Source organism: Etheostoma cragini, chromosome 19 (assembly GCF_013103735.1).
Source record: "Etheostoma cragini isolate CJK2018 chromosome 19, CSU_Ecrag_1.0, whole genome shotgun sequence".
Classification (NCBI taxonomy): Eukaryota; Metazoa; Chordata; class Actinopteri; order Perciformes; family Percidae; genus Etheostoma; species Etheostoma cragini.
In genome coordinates this window covers 3,980,364-3,997,640 of record NC_048425.1, presented here as the reverse complement: position 1 = coordinate 3,997,640, position 17,277 = coordinate 3,980,364, and the positions used below count along the sequence as shown (strand labels likewise).

Genomic DNA, 17,277 nt, shown 5'->3' with positions numbered 1-17,277 from the left:
AGGCCCGTTTTTGTATTGTAATGTAATGTTACTTTTTCTAACTTTCCTGTATAATAAATATATGAAATGAAATGAAAACAAAGTGGCTTAAAGAGAGTGAATGTTAAAGAAAAACAGGAAGGTCTCAAAGTAATAAGGGATGGAGTAACACATTGTTGGTTTTGTTCTTTTCATTTTGTGTTGTTTTTTGTTGAAAATAACAAAAACAAACAGTTTCTACTATCCCACCATGATTTCATTCTTATCTCATAAAATGGCACATGGGTGACCACACATTTGCCAGCCCAAAACTAACTTTGAAACAACAGAAAAATCCCCTCGCACTGCTGGAGCTTCCTGTGCTTCCCCAAGTCTGTTAGAACAAAACCACAATAAGCCAAGTTATCGGCAGTGTGTATGCTAGCAACATCACCTTTAAAAAAGGTTCACAATATCCTCTATCGTCTATCCAAAATTGTGTGTCAGTCAAAGGGGTCTATGGGTTCAACTTCAGTTTCTCACACACTGACCTCTTTCACTTGGCGACTGTGAAGGGATTTCTCGGTTTGACTGGACTCCAGTTCGTCCTCATGGCTGAGCTGGTCGTCGTCCCCTTGCCCTCTTCCCTCACAGCGAAACAACAGGGGCGCCAAGCAGCACCCGCTGGACCGACACAACCCCAGCATTGGCAGCCCCTGCTGATGGCCTCGCTGTCTGTACTAGCTACACAATAATGAAAAGCCTTCAGTTCCAGTAGCACAATGATTATCTCAACTTTTGCTCATTTTTGATGCTATTTGGATGGTTCTCCACCCATATTTTCTTCTTCCTCTTCCTGAAAAGATTTCTTCTCCCTTTTTAAGCAAACATTTCCCTATAACCCCTATGTATATCGCTCCTTTACCCACCCACACCTCAGCGGTAACACAGCAGCAGCTCCTCAGACAATGCAATCCTACTTCCTCCATCTCAAACTTCCCTAGTCAGTTAGCCACACCCACTCAGGTGTTCAGGTGGACACACACACACACACACACACACACACACACAAAAAAAGGCGGAGCATGCCGATGAGCTCTTCTACATGACACACACCTTAGAGCAGTAGTGTGTGTCTGTGTGTTCATGTAAGAACAAGCCTATTTCCTTGAGGCTATAAATAGAACTGGAAGAACCTGTCCGATGGCAATGAAAGCAAACACACACACACACACACACACACACACACACACACATACACACACAGAGGACAATGGCTGCTTCTGCTTGAACGCTGATTTAGGGCACGAGATAACTTTAAAAACACACTCATACATGCAGGAATGGGCACGCTCCCACTCACACACACACACACACACACACACACACACACAGTCACATCATGTCAAATTGACAAGAAGGTTAATGGCATACCACTCTGCTTAAGCGAGCTGGAAACGTTACTGTGATTACACAAACTCATATCCTGCCAGCCCTGACAGTGTGTGCGTGCGTGTGTGTGTGTGTGTTGGTGTGTGTATGTGTTCCCGTCTGTTGTCTATGCACCGTCATCGGACTGCTTTCAGTGTCAGATCAGTGTCTCATCTGCCAAGGCAAATTACAGAAAATGTGTGTGTGTGTGTGTGTGTGTGTGTGTGTGTGTGTGTGTGTGTGCGTGTATGTGTTCTCCGCCAGTCGGCATATCATTCCGTCTTTTATACGCAGAAACAGGCTGTTCCTTGCAAATTCCCTCACTGACACCAACTCTCTCTCACTCTCCCCGTCTGTCCTTCTGTCTCGCTCTCTCAATTCCCTTCCGTCATTTTTTCCCTTTTGCTTTTCCTTTCCAAAAACTTATTTTTTTTCCCACCCCCATCTTTTTCTCTGTACAAATACCTCGTGGTTAAAACCAATTCAGAATCAGGTCAAGGGGATTCATTGGAGTATTTAATGAGTCATGTAGCAAAAGCTATTGAGGTGAAATGACAGATAATAGGCATGTCAACTCTGTCTAGTCCATTTGTGCTGCTGACAAGAAACAGGACAGATAGAAACATGCAGGGTCCATGCTGTTTCAGCAGTGATCACAATCTAATTTTGTACATGTTAATAAGAAAAAATACTAACATATTAATTTACACATTGTTTTCAGCTTAGTTGTGCCAGACAAAGTTGAATATGTTAAGGTGAACATGATTAAAGCCATAATTACGTGCCACTGGGATTCCTGATAGGATTTCTGTAGCAAAAAGAGCTAAAATGCAGATGGAATTGTTTTAGTTTTCTCAAAAGAAATACTGTAAAAATCAAAGGAGATGAAAGAATAGAAGGACAAGTAGGAACATTCTTGGTATTTTCATTTTTTAGATGGCATTTGGGACTAGGTCCTTAGAAAGATACGCCTCTCACTTCTACAGGTCAAAGTTGTACATCATACCCATATTTCAAACCAGCAGCTAGAATGAACCTTAAAGTGCATCCTATCTGTGACAAATACAAACGTGCCTCTGTCTCACTCCTTCACATGTTCTGGTCGTGCCCTTCCTGAGCCGAATTTAGCAGACTTCAAAAACCATTTGTGACGTCAGTGACATAGATTGTAATGTTTGGGGTCCTTTTCTGTCTCTTCCTAGAAACCCGAGACTGTTGTCTCTGAGTAACTGCTCCTAACTCTTATTACTATTTAATCGGGTTAACAGGAAAAAGGTAAGTTATACAAGATGTTTACTTGTACTGTTCCACATTCTTATTAAATGAGTAAACGGCTTGGAAAGAAAAGAAACATCCTCAACGTGACAGATTTTAGCTTTTTGCTAATGTCAAGACAGCTAATAAGTTGCAAGAAATTACAGAACAGATATGCCAAAGATAGTCTAAGGTCAAACGCATTTAGAAACTGGGTCTCCATTACGCAGATTGTCCTCCTGAGAGCACTGACAAGTTTAGTTCCGTCATGTCAATGAGAGCAACACAAAGAGCTGTGGCAAGAAAACACAAGGTGGTTCCGATATAAAGTAAAACCTGGATCTTTTGCCCCAAGCAATACAACATCATCAGTGCAATGCCAATAGGAATTATGCAAGAGTTAAAAGTAACATGAACGAGGTCAATATACGGTTTACTTTGAAATCGTTGAGACGAACAATCAAACAACTGCTAAGTTATCATACATGCAAACAGTAGCTGTAAAATCTTTTCTCGTAGTAGCTGCTCTGCAGTGTTTTGGCATTTCACCAGCCTTAAAACGCAATCATTTCCCCTGCTTTACTTTTTAAAAATGCAGTTATATTTTCGGGTTGATGACCAACTTCCATATTGACATCAAAGTCCCACAATGACTCGGAAAAAATATTTTGTATAAATGCTGTAGGTGGTTTTTTGTAGCATCTTTAACATGACTATATTTAAGCCAGATAAGGGTCTTTTAAAACCACTTGTCTTTTAAAAGACTATCAAATTAAACCATCTGGTTTATGAATTATGAGACTGTAGAAGTGAAGTATCGTATGACAGGTAACACTGTAGATGTTTCCTTTAGGGTGTATTTACTGTAATTGTGCAGTATCACATTGACTTTGACAATAGTGCTCTAAATGCTGCAAAACCATTATCATGACATGAAAATAATGTAGAGTAAATAAGAGTATCTGACCCAGTAAATCTTTAGGGAAATAACAAACTTGGTTTACTAAAAACCAAATACAAAGACCTCTTCAGTATTATGCTGGAGTTTTTCATAGACAATGGACAACAGCTGTTTATTCATGAGTTCATGGAAACGACACAGAGACACTGACACTTTCAGGTGCGTCCTTGCCAGAACTAATTACAACAGACGCACGCTGGCTAAACCCCGTAACCTTTCAAATATGGCCGTGTTTTTGTAATCACAAGGCCAAGCTGTCCCCAGACGGACATCATAGGAATGCTAAATGAAGCTGTGATTTTTTTTATTTATTTTTTTAAATCATACACTTTATTCTATTTCTCCAGCAGATGGCGAACTGAGAGAGAGAAGGGGGTGGGGAAAAAAACAGAGAAGTGGCAAGGTGATTGGGAGCAAAGGGAGTTAAACAGAAAGGCAGAAATGAAATTAGGGCTTGGGAAGAAGAGTGAAGAAGGGAAAATAGAGTGAAACATCAAAGGGAATTAAACAAAGAAGGCGAGTGGTGCAGTATTTTATCTGTTAGATTTGGCATGGTTTTAAATCCTTACAGGCTCCCAGCTGTGTGTGTGTGTGTGTGTGTGTGTGTGTGTGTTGGTTAATACATAGCACCACACTCTGGGTTCCCCTTATGGACATAAATATCTATCTCTAGACGTAAAACGTAACAAACCTATGTCTCTGTTGGGTTTCGTAGTCCAGACGAACTTGTTTTAAAGACTCTGCAACACCACACAGGGGGGGTTTAAAACCAAAGACATCCAACGTAATTCATGTAGCACAGATGCTTTAATGTACTATTTCATGCCCGAAAGACAATTAAACGCCACCAGTTAGTTAACCCTGAGATGAAGAAAACTCTGGGTTTTCTGTGTCAGAAAGAGAGGTTCATCAAACCTGAGTGAGATGTAACTCCAGCCCGTTTCAGACAGAGAGGTACCTTAACCTCAGAGTCAGTTACTATGGTAACTGAGCCTGTGAATCTAACCTGCTCGGGAGCAGGTTTTCTTCTCTCTGTCTCCTCCCTCTGACACAGCGCTCTTTCATTTCCTCATTCATTCAGTCTGTATCAGGTGCATTTTAGCGCCATTTGTTATCTGCACAAATAAAAAAACAGTGTTGGTTTATTAACCATGTTAGGCAGACGATAAAACGTTTTTGTTCTGAACATGGCATTCATGAAGAAGCTGTATTACTTTGCGGGGATTTAAACATACTGTACGTCGGGAGATGATACTGACGCCCCCCGATTTCCAGATAACTCCCTGTTTGAACCTTATCGTTTTTCTTCCCAGTCTGTTAGTCATGTAGCCTACATAACCTTATCCGTTTCATATCACTAGCGTCACCCATCGTGGACATGTTCTTTCATCCCAGCACATTCCTTGTGTCACATTACGTTTTTTTGCAAACAGCAGTTTTCTTCACAATACTGGTGATGCGGAGCATTTTAGTAAAGCCACTGTGTAGCAAAGTGCCGTCAGAAGAATGTGACTCGCTCTGAAACGGGTTTGTAGTGTTCCCTGGGCACAAACCAGTAAGAGACATTAAAAAGGAGTTCCACAGTATAGCAGGTGAATGATGTAAACCCTTTGAAATAAAAGATTATGAATTATAATTCTGTCAGTGATGGTGCTGCAGCCTCAAAATGGGAGTAGTAGACGGAGTACTTTTTGCCTGCAGGATATCATCAAAATGTAATATCGTACTTATGATTAAACATGATATTAATACACTATATTGGACCTTACGCATTTACTCAAACAGCAATCTCAATTCTCTCTCTTTTGCAAAAGCCGCTGTGTTGCTTTTTAAACAAATTACAATTTCAAACTCGCTGTATGTCCACATGAGTATTTCCGCCAGCCAGTTTGTTTGTAATTCATGCTGCCTTTTTATTGTGGTGGTGCACATGCTTAACTCTCAGTGAACCTACTCTAACTTGATGAACCAACTTAAATCAGCTGTTTTGGAACCGAAAACTCAGAGTTTCTCAGGGTAAATCAACTCAGAGACAAGCCCGGATTACCCAATGGGCATTATGGGCATTGGCCCAGGGGCCCATCCACCCATGCACACTTGGGGCCCAAGCAAAGTATAAAAAAGAAGAAGAAGTTTACAAAAGATGAAGTCTCGTGATTGTGTGTTTTTTTTATGTCAGTTGGATGACTGGACAGGTAAGGATAGGGAGAAGGCCGCTGCCTTCTACGCTCAGACACAGCTAACCGTAGCTAACGTTAATTTTAGCAAAGTTGTTGTGGACAAAGAGATTACAGAGAGAAGGCATTACAGAACAAGGTAATAGCACCTCAGGTATCAACATCTCTGAAGACCCTACACTATGGGGACAGATTACAGAGGCTGTCCGGGAGGAAATTATACTCTGAGGGATATTAGTCTTTCAAAATCGGGCGGCTAAATATCCAGCATCTCGGAGGGTGAACTAGGTTGGTGCCGGAAAGACAGGGTCATTTGCTAACAAGGCACTGAGCCAACACCTTCACAATGCTGAAACTGTACCACGGCAGTGGATTCTATATTCACTGTCCACCTGAGACATTTATTGCTTTGCCTGTAAAGTGCTACCAACACACAGCAATGCATTTGTACTTGGGTTTAGCGAGCTGGTGAGGGAGCTGGACTTTGAAGATTTGCTCGGTGACTCTGCAATGAAAGACATAAAAAAGGAGCCATTATGCTATCTGAAAATTGAAAAAATGCACATCAGACGTGTTTTGCATCATTGTTTTGTTATGCTGCTATAGGCCTGTGTGAGACTTAGCTAGTTGTCAAGTGCCGTACATGTTGGCTTTTGCAGTTTGTTAGGTTGCCAGCAGACTTAGTGACTGTTATTTTACTATATCGCCATAGTCTTGACCATTTAAAGAGTTGGTATTATTTAATACGTTGTAACCTGGTCTTGTGATGTGTGAGTTGGATGGCAGTACTTGGTTTACTGAACTGGAAAGGCATACTTGATGCCTGCTCAACTGGAATAGTCATTCATCTTTTGACCAATAGTGATTTGGCATGTCAAATCACACACCTGTTGGGCCTTAGTATTGTGTGTGTGTGTGTGTGTGTGTGTGTGGGTGGGTGTGTGTGTGTGTGTGTGTGTGTGTGTGTGTGTGTGTGTGTGTGTGTGTGTGTGTGTGTGGTCTGTCTTGTGCGGCAAAGGTTCTATCAGCAGCCTGCAGTTTTCTGGTTGTCAATAGATTTTTTTATCACCTCCTTTGGAGGGCGTGGGTGTTATTGGGTGTTATTGGGTGTTATTGGTCCATGAGCTTCAGTGCCCCGGGGCCCCTGGGGGTACTTATCCGGCCCTGCTCAGAGATCAGGGTTAGACTCAGTTTGTTAAACCTCCTTTCTGAAAAAGGCCCCTGGTTTTTAAACTTGGTAATGCAGAGGCATGCAGTGTTGTCATGGTAGCAGCCCGACTTTCGAATCAACCACCAAGCTTGCAAATGTAAGTACACACACAAATACTTAATAAGTAGTCTTTTCACCTTGATATTTTCTTATCTATTAATCGAACAGAAAGTAAACCAGTTGTGTGTGTGTGTGTGTGTGTGGGTGTGTCAACCCGTCTGTCCTTGACAACTTCTATTAAGAAATTCTATTAAACTGTGCAAGAAACGATAAGAAACATGGCAAAAGAAAAGGCTTGCATCATTTCGTGCACACACACACAGACTGTCACAACAAGGCGTGGGAGGACCTTGCACCATGGCGACCACATCCTGTCTCATGTACCTCTGTGTGTTTATTAATAGATGCACACACTATATGTGCAAAAATACAAAAAAAAGCCAGAGAGAATGTAATGACTCTCCGTCGTGCTTTAGATGGACAGATGGGTAGAGACAGCCAGACAAAACAACACACCTCACATTTCTGTCACACAAACAATACACACATTTCTTCAAGTTTACTCCGATTTCATGTTTGTATGTCAAATGTGTTTATAGAAATATCATCCACTTTTTGGCTTCTGTCTGTGAGGTTTGTGCAGTGAAGGACACTAATCTGCTGTGGCAGTGGCGGGTGGGAGGAGGAGGGCTGCCTTGGAGCATACGGACCAAATCTGATGCTGCATAATCCACACACGCACGCGCACACACACACAAACATACACACACAAACTGTAAAATAAAGGAGGAAGTTTCTCTTAATGTGGTGATGTGATTAGCTGTCCCTGTTGTTGATTTGTGATGTTAATCGTGTTTGGGTTTTTAGAGAGCAAAAGGCTTCTACATGACGGTGGGTGAGTAGATAATAAACATTTATAATTAATCGAAAAATAGGGTGGAGCAGGAGAGAGAGGAGACAATTGGAAAAGATGGAAAGATAAAGGTCAGGAAAAGGACAGGAGAAGAGAAAAAAGAGGAAAAGAGAGGGGAAAGGAGAAGAGAGGGTGTGATTTAATGTAGGTGGGGCAAAAAAAAGGGGAGAGTAAAGATGGTAGGAGATAAGGGAAGATGAAACGTGTGCACGCACGCGCTGTGGCTGGCGATTATCCCCGATGATCACACTGTGCTGTTTAAGCTCGTCTCACTGCTCTCACAGACATCAGATGGGGTGGATCCCTGTGTGTGTGTGTGTGTGTGTGTGCATGTGTGTGTGTGTTTGAGAGTGAGATGACAATGGGCAACTTTAACAAAGTCTCTGAGGACATAAATATGTGTGCGCTTGGCAATATTATTTGTGGTCAAGCTGTAATGTCTCTTTCCCCCATGGAATATGTTGCATGGCTTAGGATGGACAGTGGACACACACACACACACACACACACACACACACACAAACACACCTAGCAGATAGACAGAGGCCAAAACAAAACCTCTAAACAAAACAGAGGTCTTTCTCTCTGTGCGATCGGTCACGTCGTCGTCATGGGAGATGAGAATAATTTCCACGGTAACCTGTGGGGGCTTTTCCCGCCCTCTCGACTCATTCCCTTCCAGTCTCGCTCTGAACATAATTGCTGCAGTAAACTGTATTTAGCTGCGCTGCAGTTATATTTATTAATAATCCCCTTAATTTCATGAGTATGGTCAAACCAAAACTGAGATTTCCCAAACAGTGTCTCTGTCTGCACATTTTAAAAGGTTTCTCTCCTTTTCTATTAGCAATGATAATGTTTCATCCCTTTGCCTTTTAGGAAAGCTGCACTTTTTTTATCTTGCTCTCACGTAAGATTTTTTGAAAATCTGAGTATGTAAACTGAACATAGACAACTTAACATGTTAACACCTTAACATCTATTTAAGCATAATAATGTATTTTTAGAGTGGTTATATCAATACATTTTAGACATAAGACACATTGAAAAACAAGTAGTTTGGGAGGTACCAATAGCTGGTATTTAATAAAAATATCTCAAGACATGTTACGGCAGCCATACTGTACAGCAGATCAACGCCCTCTTTATTTGAAACATTTGGTCCTTTGTATGCTTTAACCGCATTGTCTAAATACAAAGTGCCTGCAGCTGTGCACTGGTAGGTGGCTCGACTACATAAACAGAGGCTGTAAGAACTGACAGATTAGAGCACAAAGAAGAAGAGCTTCAGGCTCCAGCATTTGTGTGGCTCCAATTCCTCAGCGCTACTAAATGTGGGAAAGGAGCTGGAAGCCCGGGGATTGGTTCTGGGACTGCAAACCAGGGTCAAGTCACTCTGAATCCAGTCAAGTAACATGAATCAAAGGATTTCTCTTGTCGCTTAAACTTGCGGCCATGTCTCTGCAGCTGGATTCACTGGCTTTACAAAAAGGAAACTGCTTTTGTTCTCTTACTTGTAATAAAAAGAAATTTCAGAGTGACAACAAGTTTGTCTCAATCGATACAGTCTTAACGGCGTTGATAAAGACTTAATTTCTGCAGGAAGTGTTTTTTTACTTCACTAACCTTTTGCTAAAGTTTGTTATCAGAGCGTTCTTCTAATGTTTCTAGTTATTCCAGTATTTAAACTGGAAGTGAAATGGCAGCAAAAAAATGAGATATCTACATCAGCATTGTAATGGTTCACCCACGAGGTCAAGAAACAGTGGATGATACAATTACAACCACACTAACACAAGTATATTTTATCGATGAATGAATACACACACACTCAAACTGTACACGTCCAAACACACACAGCACATAATACGGATAATGGATATTGTGGGGAACCTTTTATGGCAGAAATTGAATTACTATTACAGGGCAAATGGAATGTGTGGCAGGCATTCAAATAGTTGGATTTACATGGAAAACTAAGACAAATAAATTCTAATTTTTCAATTCACCGCAAAATCTAAATTACATATGTTTTGTCTTCCCTGTTGTGATATTTATCAATTCAGATTGTTTTGATGTGAGTAGCCCAGTGTCACTCTCAGTGTACGCTACCTTCTGTGCGGTGATAAGGTCGCCGGGTGTAGTTCGGTAGAAAGAAAATAGTTCCTACATGAAACTGCTCACTAGACCTGATGTGTCTATTATCTTGAGTAACCGGGTCATTGTTTCTGAAAAGAGACATTGCTGTTGAATTTTTCAAATGTATTAATTTTTTGGTGCTTTGAGCACCACAAGCTGAATGCCTACTAGTGCCAATACACTTAAGACAAGGCAGTCATCTCTATGGCTGATACCTCCAACACTGGGTAAGTCACACCAAAACATTCTGCATTGATACATAGCACTACATGTAGGAGAAAAAAACATGCATGTGTGATTTGGGGGTGAACTGTCCCTTTATCAATGAATTTCAGGCCCAGTACAGTACAACCTCCCTATAAAAAACAAAAATCACAACTCACATAAATGCTGTCACTGCTACAGTATGTCAACACCTGGTGACAATTCAAAGCTTCTGTTTAGTATCATCTTACTGGGTCAACAGACGGCAGCCATCGCAGTCTCACTGAGGCTCAGTTTATCCAGTTATAGTTCAATAATATGGCTCTATTCGCTCGAGTATCATCATAGTCAACATTTTCAACAGCCTGGAAATGCGATTTCTGCAATACATTTCTGTCTTTGTAACTTTGTGTAAATGAGTCGATGCCGTGTAAGGTCCAGTCGGAGTGTGTTTATGTAAAGAGGTAAGGTGGAGTTAAAGCTGATAAACATAGCTTTTCTTTCTCCGTCCTTTTTCCATTGCAATCTATCTCCCTCTTTCCATTTCTCTTTTTCTTCCCGTCTCTCCCTCATTAACTCCCATATTTAGCCTCCGATCAATAAGACTCTCCCATCTCATCCCTCTGCGTAGTCTTCCCCTATCCCAGCTGTGTGTTTACTACCTAGATCATTAGCTCCTCCTCCTCCTCCTCCTCTCACAGTGATTTCTTATTCCTTCATCCTCTAACTCTCCTCTCCCCTCTCTTTAAACCCACTTTTCTTACCACCTGCCATCCTCAATTGATTTTGCATCTCTACTGTCCGCACCCTTCTGTCATCATTCAACACTCTAGTAATATTTTGCCTCTTTATGTCACGTCTCCGCTCTTTCACCTCCTAAAACATTTTAACTGTCTTTCCTTTGAGGCTGTCGGTCATTTGTTCATTTGCTTTGTTTTTGTTTGTGTTTTGACATAAGATGTAGAAAGGTGAATCTCACTGTAATACTGTGGCTCTAGAGTTCAACACTTTTGTCCAGAGTGAAATATCCAGACATGAATGGCCCTGAAACTTGGCCCAAAGGTGCATGATCTCCACAGAATGAATCCCAATGACCTTCCATCCACCACGAGGTTCAAATATAACACTTAAACACAGTTTAAGTCCCAGTGAAATGAACAAGTTCTAATACTGTGTCCATGTATTAATTGTTCATTCATCTCTAGATAAAATATGCCATACATGATGTACTATGACATATTATTGACTTACTGTAAATGCCAAAAATAAATATCAATAAATCAAAATGAAATCCCTATCTTTTCTCTTCCTTCAAACCCAACTATTTCAAATGTTTGATGACTCATACTGCTTATACAAAAACAAATTCTTGCTCTTGCTTCATGCTTACCACACTAGTGTATGTGTGGTGTGTGCGATGTGTGTGTGCGCATGCGTGTGTGTGTGTGTGTGTATATATATATATATATATATATATATATATATATATACACACACACACACACACATACATATATATGAAACCAGGTGCCACCCTTACGGTCAAAATGTACATTTTACCCACATTAGGGTTGCTTTCTGTTGTGTAGTGAGCCTTACATTTGGCCACTTGTGTAGTTATAGGCTCACGGAAGTTACACAACTCAACTTGCCTTCATGTAATGATTTATTCCTTCCTTTATTTCATCCATTTATCACTTAATATATCATAAATACGTTTTAATCACTCCTTGAAAAAAAGGAATGATGCATCTAACCACCGATGTTTTCAACGTTTTACAACTGGTCCAAACTGGGCTCTGATACATCTTCATCAGTCTGATATTACTAAGTTGGATGTGTACCAAGGTTATAAATTGTTATTGAAAACAACCAAAATAACAAAAACTAGATGGGAAAAAACATTGTCGTTAACTGAAATAAAAATAAAAACGAGGCATAACTAAAAACTAACTAAAACTGTAATGTATGTTTGCAAAACTAACTAAAATAAAATAAAATGATCAAGTTAATGTCCTTAGCATTTGTCTTTGTCAATGTCTTTCATAGAGAAAATAACGTTCTGTGTTTCCGGACATGATGTGTCCTGTTGACAGGTACAGTTCCTAACTGGGAACCCAGAAATTCCGACATTCTACGTCAAATTGAACAGAACATGTCCGTGCCCCTCGCCTGAGATCAAGCACAAGGAGGCTAACCTAGCTTAGCTTAACAGGGTAAAGGAGAACGCCAAGCCCCCTTTTACCAAAACAGAAACTTACCCCGGTACAGGGCATGGAGGTATGGGTACAGGGCCAGGCAGCGTGACGGAGAAAACCGCAGGACAGAGAACACTGCAGGCTGCTTTCACCAGTGACCCGATCGCTGGTTAGTAAATACGCAGGAACACCAAACACCAAAAAGGAAATGTGGTTTAACGTGTGTATTCATACTGGGATGTCTACACGACTGTGTGCGTCGATTGACTTCAAAAAGTTCACCACTTTACTCAAACCAAAGTTCAAAACACCCGTTCATGTAAGTCTTCTGGCTATTTAGTTTTTTTTCCTGGAAGACGTCCCTTACACATTTTGCACTTACTGTGTTGTTTTGTGTAGATGGTTTACAAATGTATGACCATATGTAGGCTACATTTTATGTACTGGTGTTGTTGAATACATTGGGAATACATATTTCTAAAATGTTATAACATTTTGTTGAGTTATTACTACACAATACTTTTTCCGACCTTTTCGAATCCCGCAACCAATAACCCATAGTACAAAGAAAGACTAAAACTAATAACTAAACTAAAACTAAGCATTTGAAAAAGTAAAAAATTAACATAACTAGCAAACCCACTTTAAAAACTAATTAAACTAAACTGAATTTGAAAACAAAAACTCAAAACAAAATAAGAATAAAATAATGAAAAATGAAAAACTATAAAAACCTTGATGTGTACTCTGAGTAGCTTTCATCAGACTAAAAGGACACTATTTCCTAATAGGGACACTATTAGGGACACTATTTGTCAAACAAAAAGGGAGCTAAACAGAGTTGAGGGGACTCTGCTCTCCCACTCCTCTCCTCTGACTCTGCTATTGGCCGGTTTTGTAATGTGATGGATGGAGCAGACATCCGCGTGTCCAGACCATAATAATCTGCTTTCTGCGGTGACATGCCCGCTAAAATTCATCTGCACAGTCTGGTGGTCTAAACGGCTTGACCTAGAGGATTAAAGGAGCCATCGGCGATCTGAGCTTTGTGCTGGAGGTGGGATGCCGCTCGTAGTTTAGACTTTTACAATCTTCTGTTGGCCTGTTTCATCTGTTCTGAAAACATGCGTTAACCGGTGGCTAAACTGAGCTCTCCAGAAGTTTCGACCTAAGCTGTGCGATTAAAACACCCTTCAATTCGGAACAAAACTAGCCAGTGATTAATGTTAGCAAGAAGACAACATGCAAACAGGTCCATTTTAGAGTAAGCAGGGGCTCATTTCTCCTTTCTCAGTGCAGGCTAACTGCCTGTCAAATCACAATGCTGCAACTCTTTTAAGTAATGTGTAACTTTTTGCATACATACCAACCAGATAGAAGAATTACGAAACAATGAACTTCGACCAAGCTTGTTAAAAAGGCTGCAAAGTGTTGAAATACTGCACTGTGGGGACTTGCACAAACAGAGTATCTGCAATATTGCTACATGTGTATTCATGCAAACGTGTGTGGTTGTGTGTGTGTGTGTGTGTGTGTGTGTGTGTGTTTGTTTTTGTGTACCCTCTGGGTGGTTTTAAGACATTTTTTTCTCCAGTCTTTCAAGCTAATGAAACTGAACTAATGAAAGTGAACCTCACCTTTCTTCCCTCAGCTCTACCTCTCCTTCTCTCCATCCATTGCTCCCCCGTTTGGCTTTTGGTGTTTATATAAAACGCACGTTAAGTTAAAATAACCTCACTCTGTGCTGACGTGAAAGTGTCCACAAGAAGACAAACCTACACACATAAACACATGCACTGACAGAAACACGTGGCCAGCGTGTTTTGACAATCTTCCAATACGCTGGTGCTTATTTGTTTAACAAATTGGCCTCCTAAATTTAGTCTCCATTTCCCCGAGGAGGCTCTTAAAATGGAGGCAAGTAATTGTGCGTGTGCCTGTTTTTATCATGTGTGTAATGTGTGCACGTCTGTGTGCACTGTTGGAATTCCTGTGGCTGCAAGAAGAATTCTTCTGGTTTGGAGTATTTTCATAAAGGGTGAATTCTACAGCGGTGTCTGTGGTCATTTTTTTCGACTTTGAGAAAAAGGCCTCCTCTGATTCAAGGGCTTGTGTATATGCCCGTGAAAGTGTGCTTTCAGAGCACACCTTTGGTAACATGAATATTTCATTTCTGACATCTTCCTCTAACTGGATCAGGTATGGCAGCATGTGCTCTGATGGTGGAGGTGTAGAAAGCTTAGGGATTACACACGCGTGTGCGCGTGCGAGTGTGCGTGGGTGCATGTGTGTGTGGCCTATACGCCAGACATTGCTACTTATACTCTTAAGAACTGAGTATTGTGCTTATTAAGGGATATTGTGAAGACTTGTTGCATGCCATTGGTCCATGGGTTTGCGTATGTATTGTACTGCATCTGCATCTTTGGCCGCGACTCTGGAAGACTTGGAGTGACTTCAGTGCTTACACCGAAGTCATTCTTAAAAAAAGGAAGATGTGTTCGGAGCGTTGCCCACTGGATATGGCAAAAGTTCAAGTTCAAAGAGTTCCCAGACCCAACATCTTGATGTGGGTCTGCCTTGTCAGGCTACCTGGTCACATCATGTGAATTGGAAACAGATGTAACCAAAGAAAAACGTGATCACTGCCTGTTCTACTTAACAAAATCGTCTTGCTTAATCAAATTAATTTGTATTGCATTTAAATATGAAAATATGAAGCATAATTAAACTAGTTTTATTGTATCTAGCACGATGCGTTTAAAGCCCCCCCTCTGCTAAAACAAATAGGTTTTACTTGCTCATATAAACATGTTGCTCATTCATTTGGATGTTTGAACAGTGTATGCTACTGGGAGGATGTTTTCACATTCATCCGCTGAAGGAGAGTTTGTTTGTGTGTGAGTTTAACACGTGTAGGTATGACAGAATTTTGAGACACCACAAGTAGCTTATAGCCAATCACGGTAAAGTATGGAACTTACAACGTGTGATGTGGGAAGCTGAAGCCTCCAGTGGACAACCACTAGTTTGTGCACTAATATGCAAGGTTTAACCAGGTATAACAGGTAAACTAAAAGACTAACAGGCAGATGGTGTGGTGACGTTTGCATCAGTGTGGTAACAACACGATTTCTTCCCCTCTGTTGCTTACATGACAGAGGTGGGTGTATGCGTTTCTGCGTTATATATAAGTATTTATCCCTGCGTATTTGTGTAAATGCCAGTTTGTGTGTGCTGCCTGTTAATCTGACAGGTAACATATTGCTACACAGCATGTCTGTACACTCACACTGACAGACTGCTACAGTGACCAAGGGAGTGAAAGAAAGATGGAAAGAAACAGAAGCAAAAACCATAAGAGAAGCAAGAAAGAAAGCAAAAAAAGAGTGAAAGACCATGAGAAAAATAAGGAGAAAAAAAAGGAACAACCGAAAGAGAAGGCAAATAAATAGGGTGAAGGTTGACAAAAACAGGAACAGAAAAAAAATGATGAGAGAGAAGTAGAAAGAAAAAGGAATTTAATGCATAAACAAAGAGAGGAAGGTTGGGGATTTACCATATACAGTTACAGCCTGTTGCTAGAATAGGCTTGGTTTCTCAAACATAGACATGAGGCGACAAAAATAGACTTTCTACAAAGGAGTTCACTGAGTGGTTAGCTGGTGGTGCAGAAAGCATGTCAAACTCCTGTGTGAGCGCTCCATCTGTGAGTCTGTGATTCCTCCGTCTATGTGTCAGACTGAAGGGAATCCTGCGCTTGAAAAACATTAACATACTGCCACACACACACACACACACAAACACACACTTGGAGAATGTAATCATAATCTTATGTGCCTGCATTTCCTCGTTCTTACATGTACACATTGCACAAACTGAACATTCATTGCTTTACTGTTTTTTTGTATTTGTCGGGAATTAAGTGACTTAAAGGTGTATTTTAAAGTGATAACATCTCCATTAAGTTGGGGGACTAGCGGAGACCAATTTGTAAAGAAAAATCATAAAAATCAAAGCACCAGAGGCCACAGTATGTCCTAACTTTTTATGCCTTAGCTTGGGGTCAAGCCTCCACTTCCCATCATGCCACTCGATGGAACTTTAATTAGCCCCTTCCCGCCTGCTAAACACCCAGGTCACAACTACTTAACTAACATTGGTGTATAAAATCAGTGTAGTCGTAACAACACTTGTTGCTATGTGACTGAGAATTTAAAAAAAACATCTTGGTTGATGACTTTTTCTTTTGGGCTTTTCAGTGAAATAAATTCCATATAGTTGGGTTTTGGTGTGTTGGTCAGACAAAATAAGCAATTTAAAGACATCATCTTAGGTTGTGGATAATTATAATAAACATTTCTCACATTTTCCAGAATATTTAATCAAAAGAATTAACATTAGTGGAAGCCCCGAGTGTCAATGACTACTTTAAAAATGGGGTTCCAACAAGTATTTGCTGTGTATATCGTCAAAACAATATGACAATCACCGTCGTATTTCTATATTGTTTTTTTGCTAGTTATACATGTGCCTGGTGTAAACCATGTTGGGATTTGAATGTTTGCCCGCCCGCACACGCACACGCACACGCACACACACACACACACACACACAAACACGATACCCAAGCTGCGATCTTTTCTTTCTTCAGAAACAGATTTACCAAAGAGCTCTTCCAATAAGGAGCGTGCATGTGTGTGAATGTGTTTGTGTGTGTGTGTGTGTGTGTGTTGCACCCTCATTTTCACAAACAAGAAGATATGTAGGGCACTTCATTCTTTGTGTTACAAATGGAATACCAGCAGGCAATCATGTTTCACCATTTTCTC

General features: G+C 40.6%; 1 protein-coding gene and 1 long non-coding RNA gene across 6 annotated transcripts in view; one reads left to right on the top strand and one right to left on the bottom strand.

The window, feature by feature from the left end:
• LOC117935118 overlaps positions 1-4,639 on the top strand; it is a 24,572-nt gene extending 19,933 nt beyond the window's left edge. Inside the window, exon 3 of the long non-coding RNA XR_004654680.1 lies at positions 4,529-4,639. This is a non-coding gene — a long non-coding RNA (uncharacterized LOC117935118). The remainder of the gene's footprint in view (positions 1-4,528) is intronic.
• si:dkey-172j4.3 (diacylglycerol kinase eta) overlaps positions 1-17,277 on the bottom strand; it is an 82,544-nt gene that overhangs the window by 35,913 nt on the left and 29,354 nt on the right. The window contains exon 1 of one of the 5 annotated variants that reach the window (XM_034857073.1): positions 510-918. The exons of the other annotated variants lie outside the window; for them this stretch is intronic. Coding sequence (XP_034712964.1) covers positions 510-665 — 156 coding nt within the window. The 5' untranslated portion in view covers positions 666-918. Of the gene's footprint in view, positions 1-509; positions 919-17,277 lie in introns of those variants that run through there. 5 annotated transcript variants of the gene reach the window in all.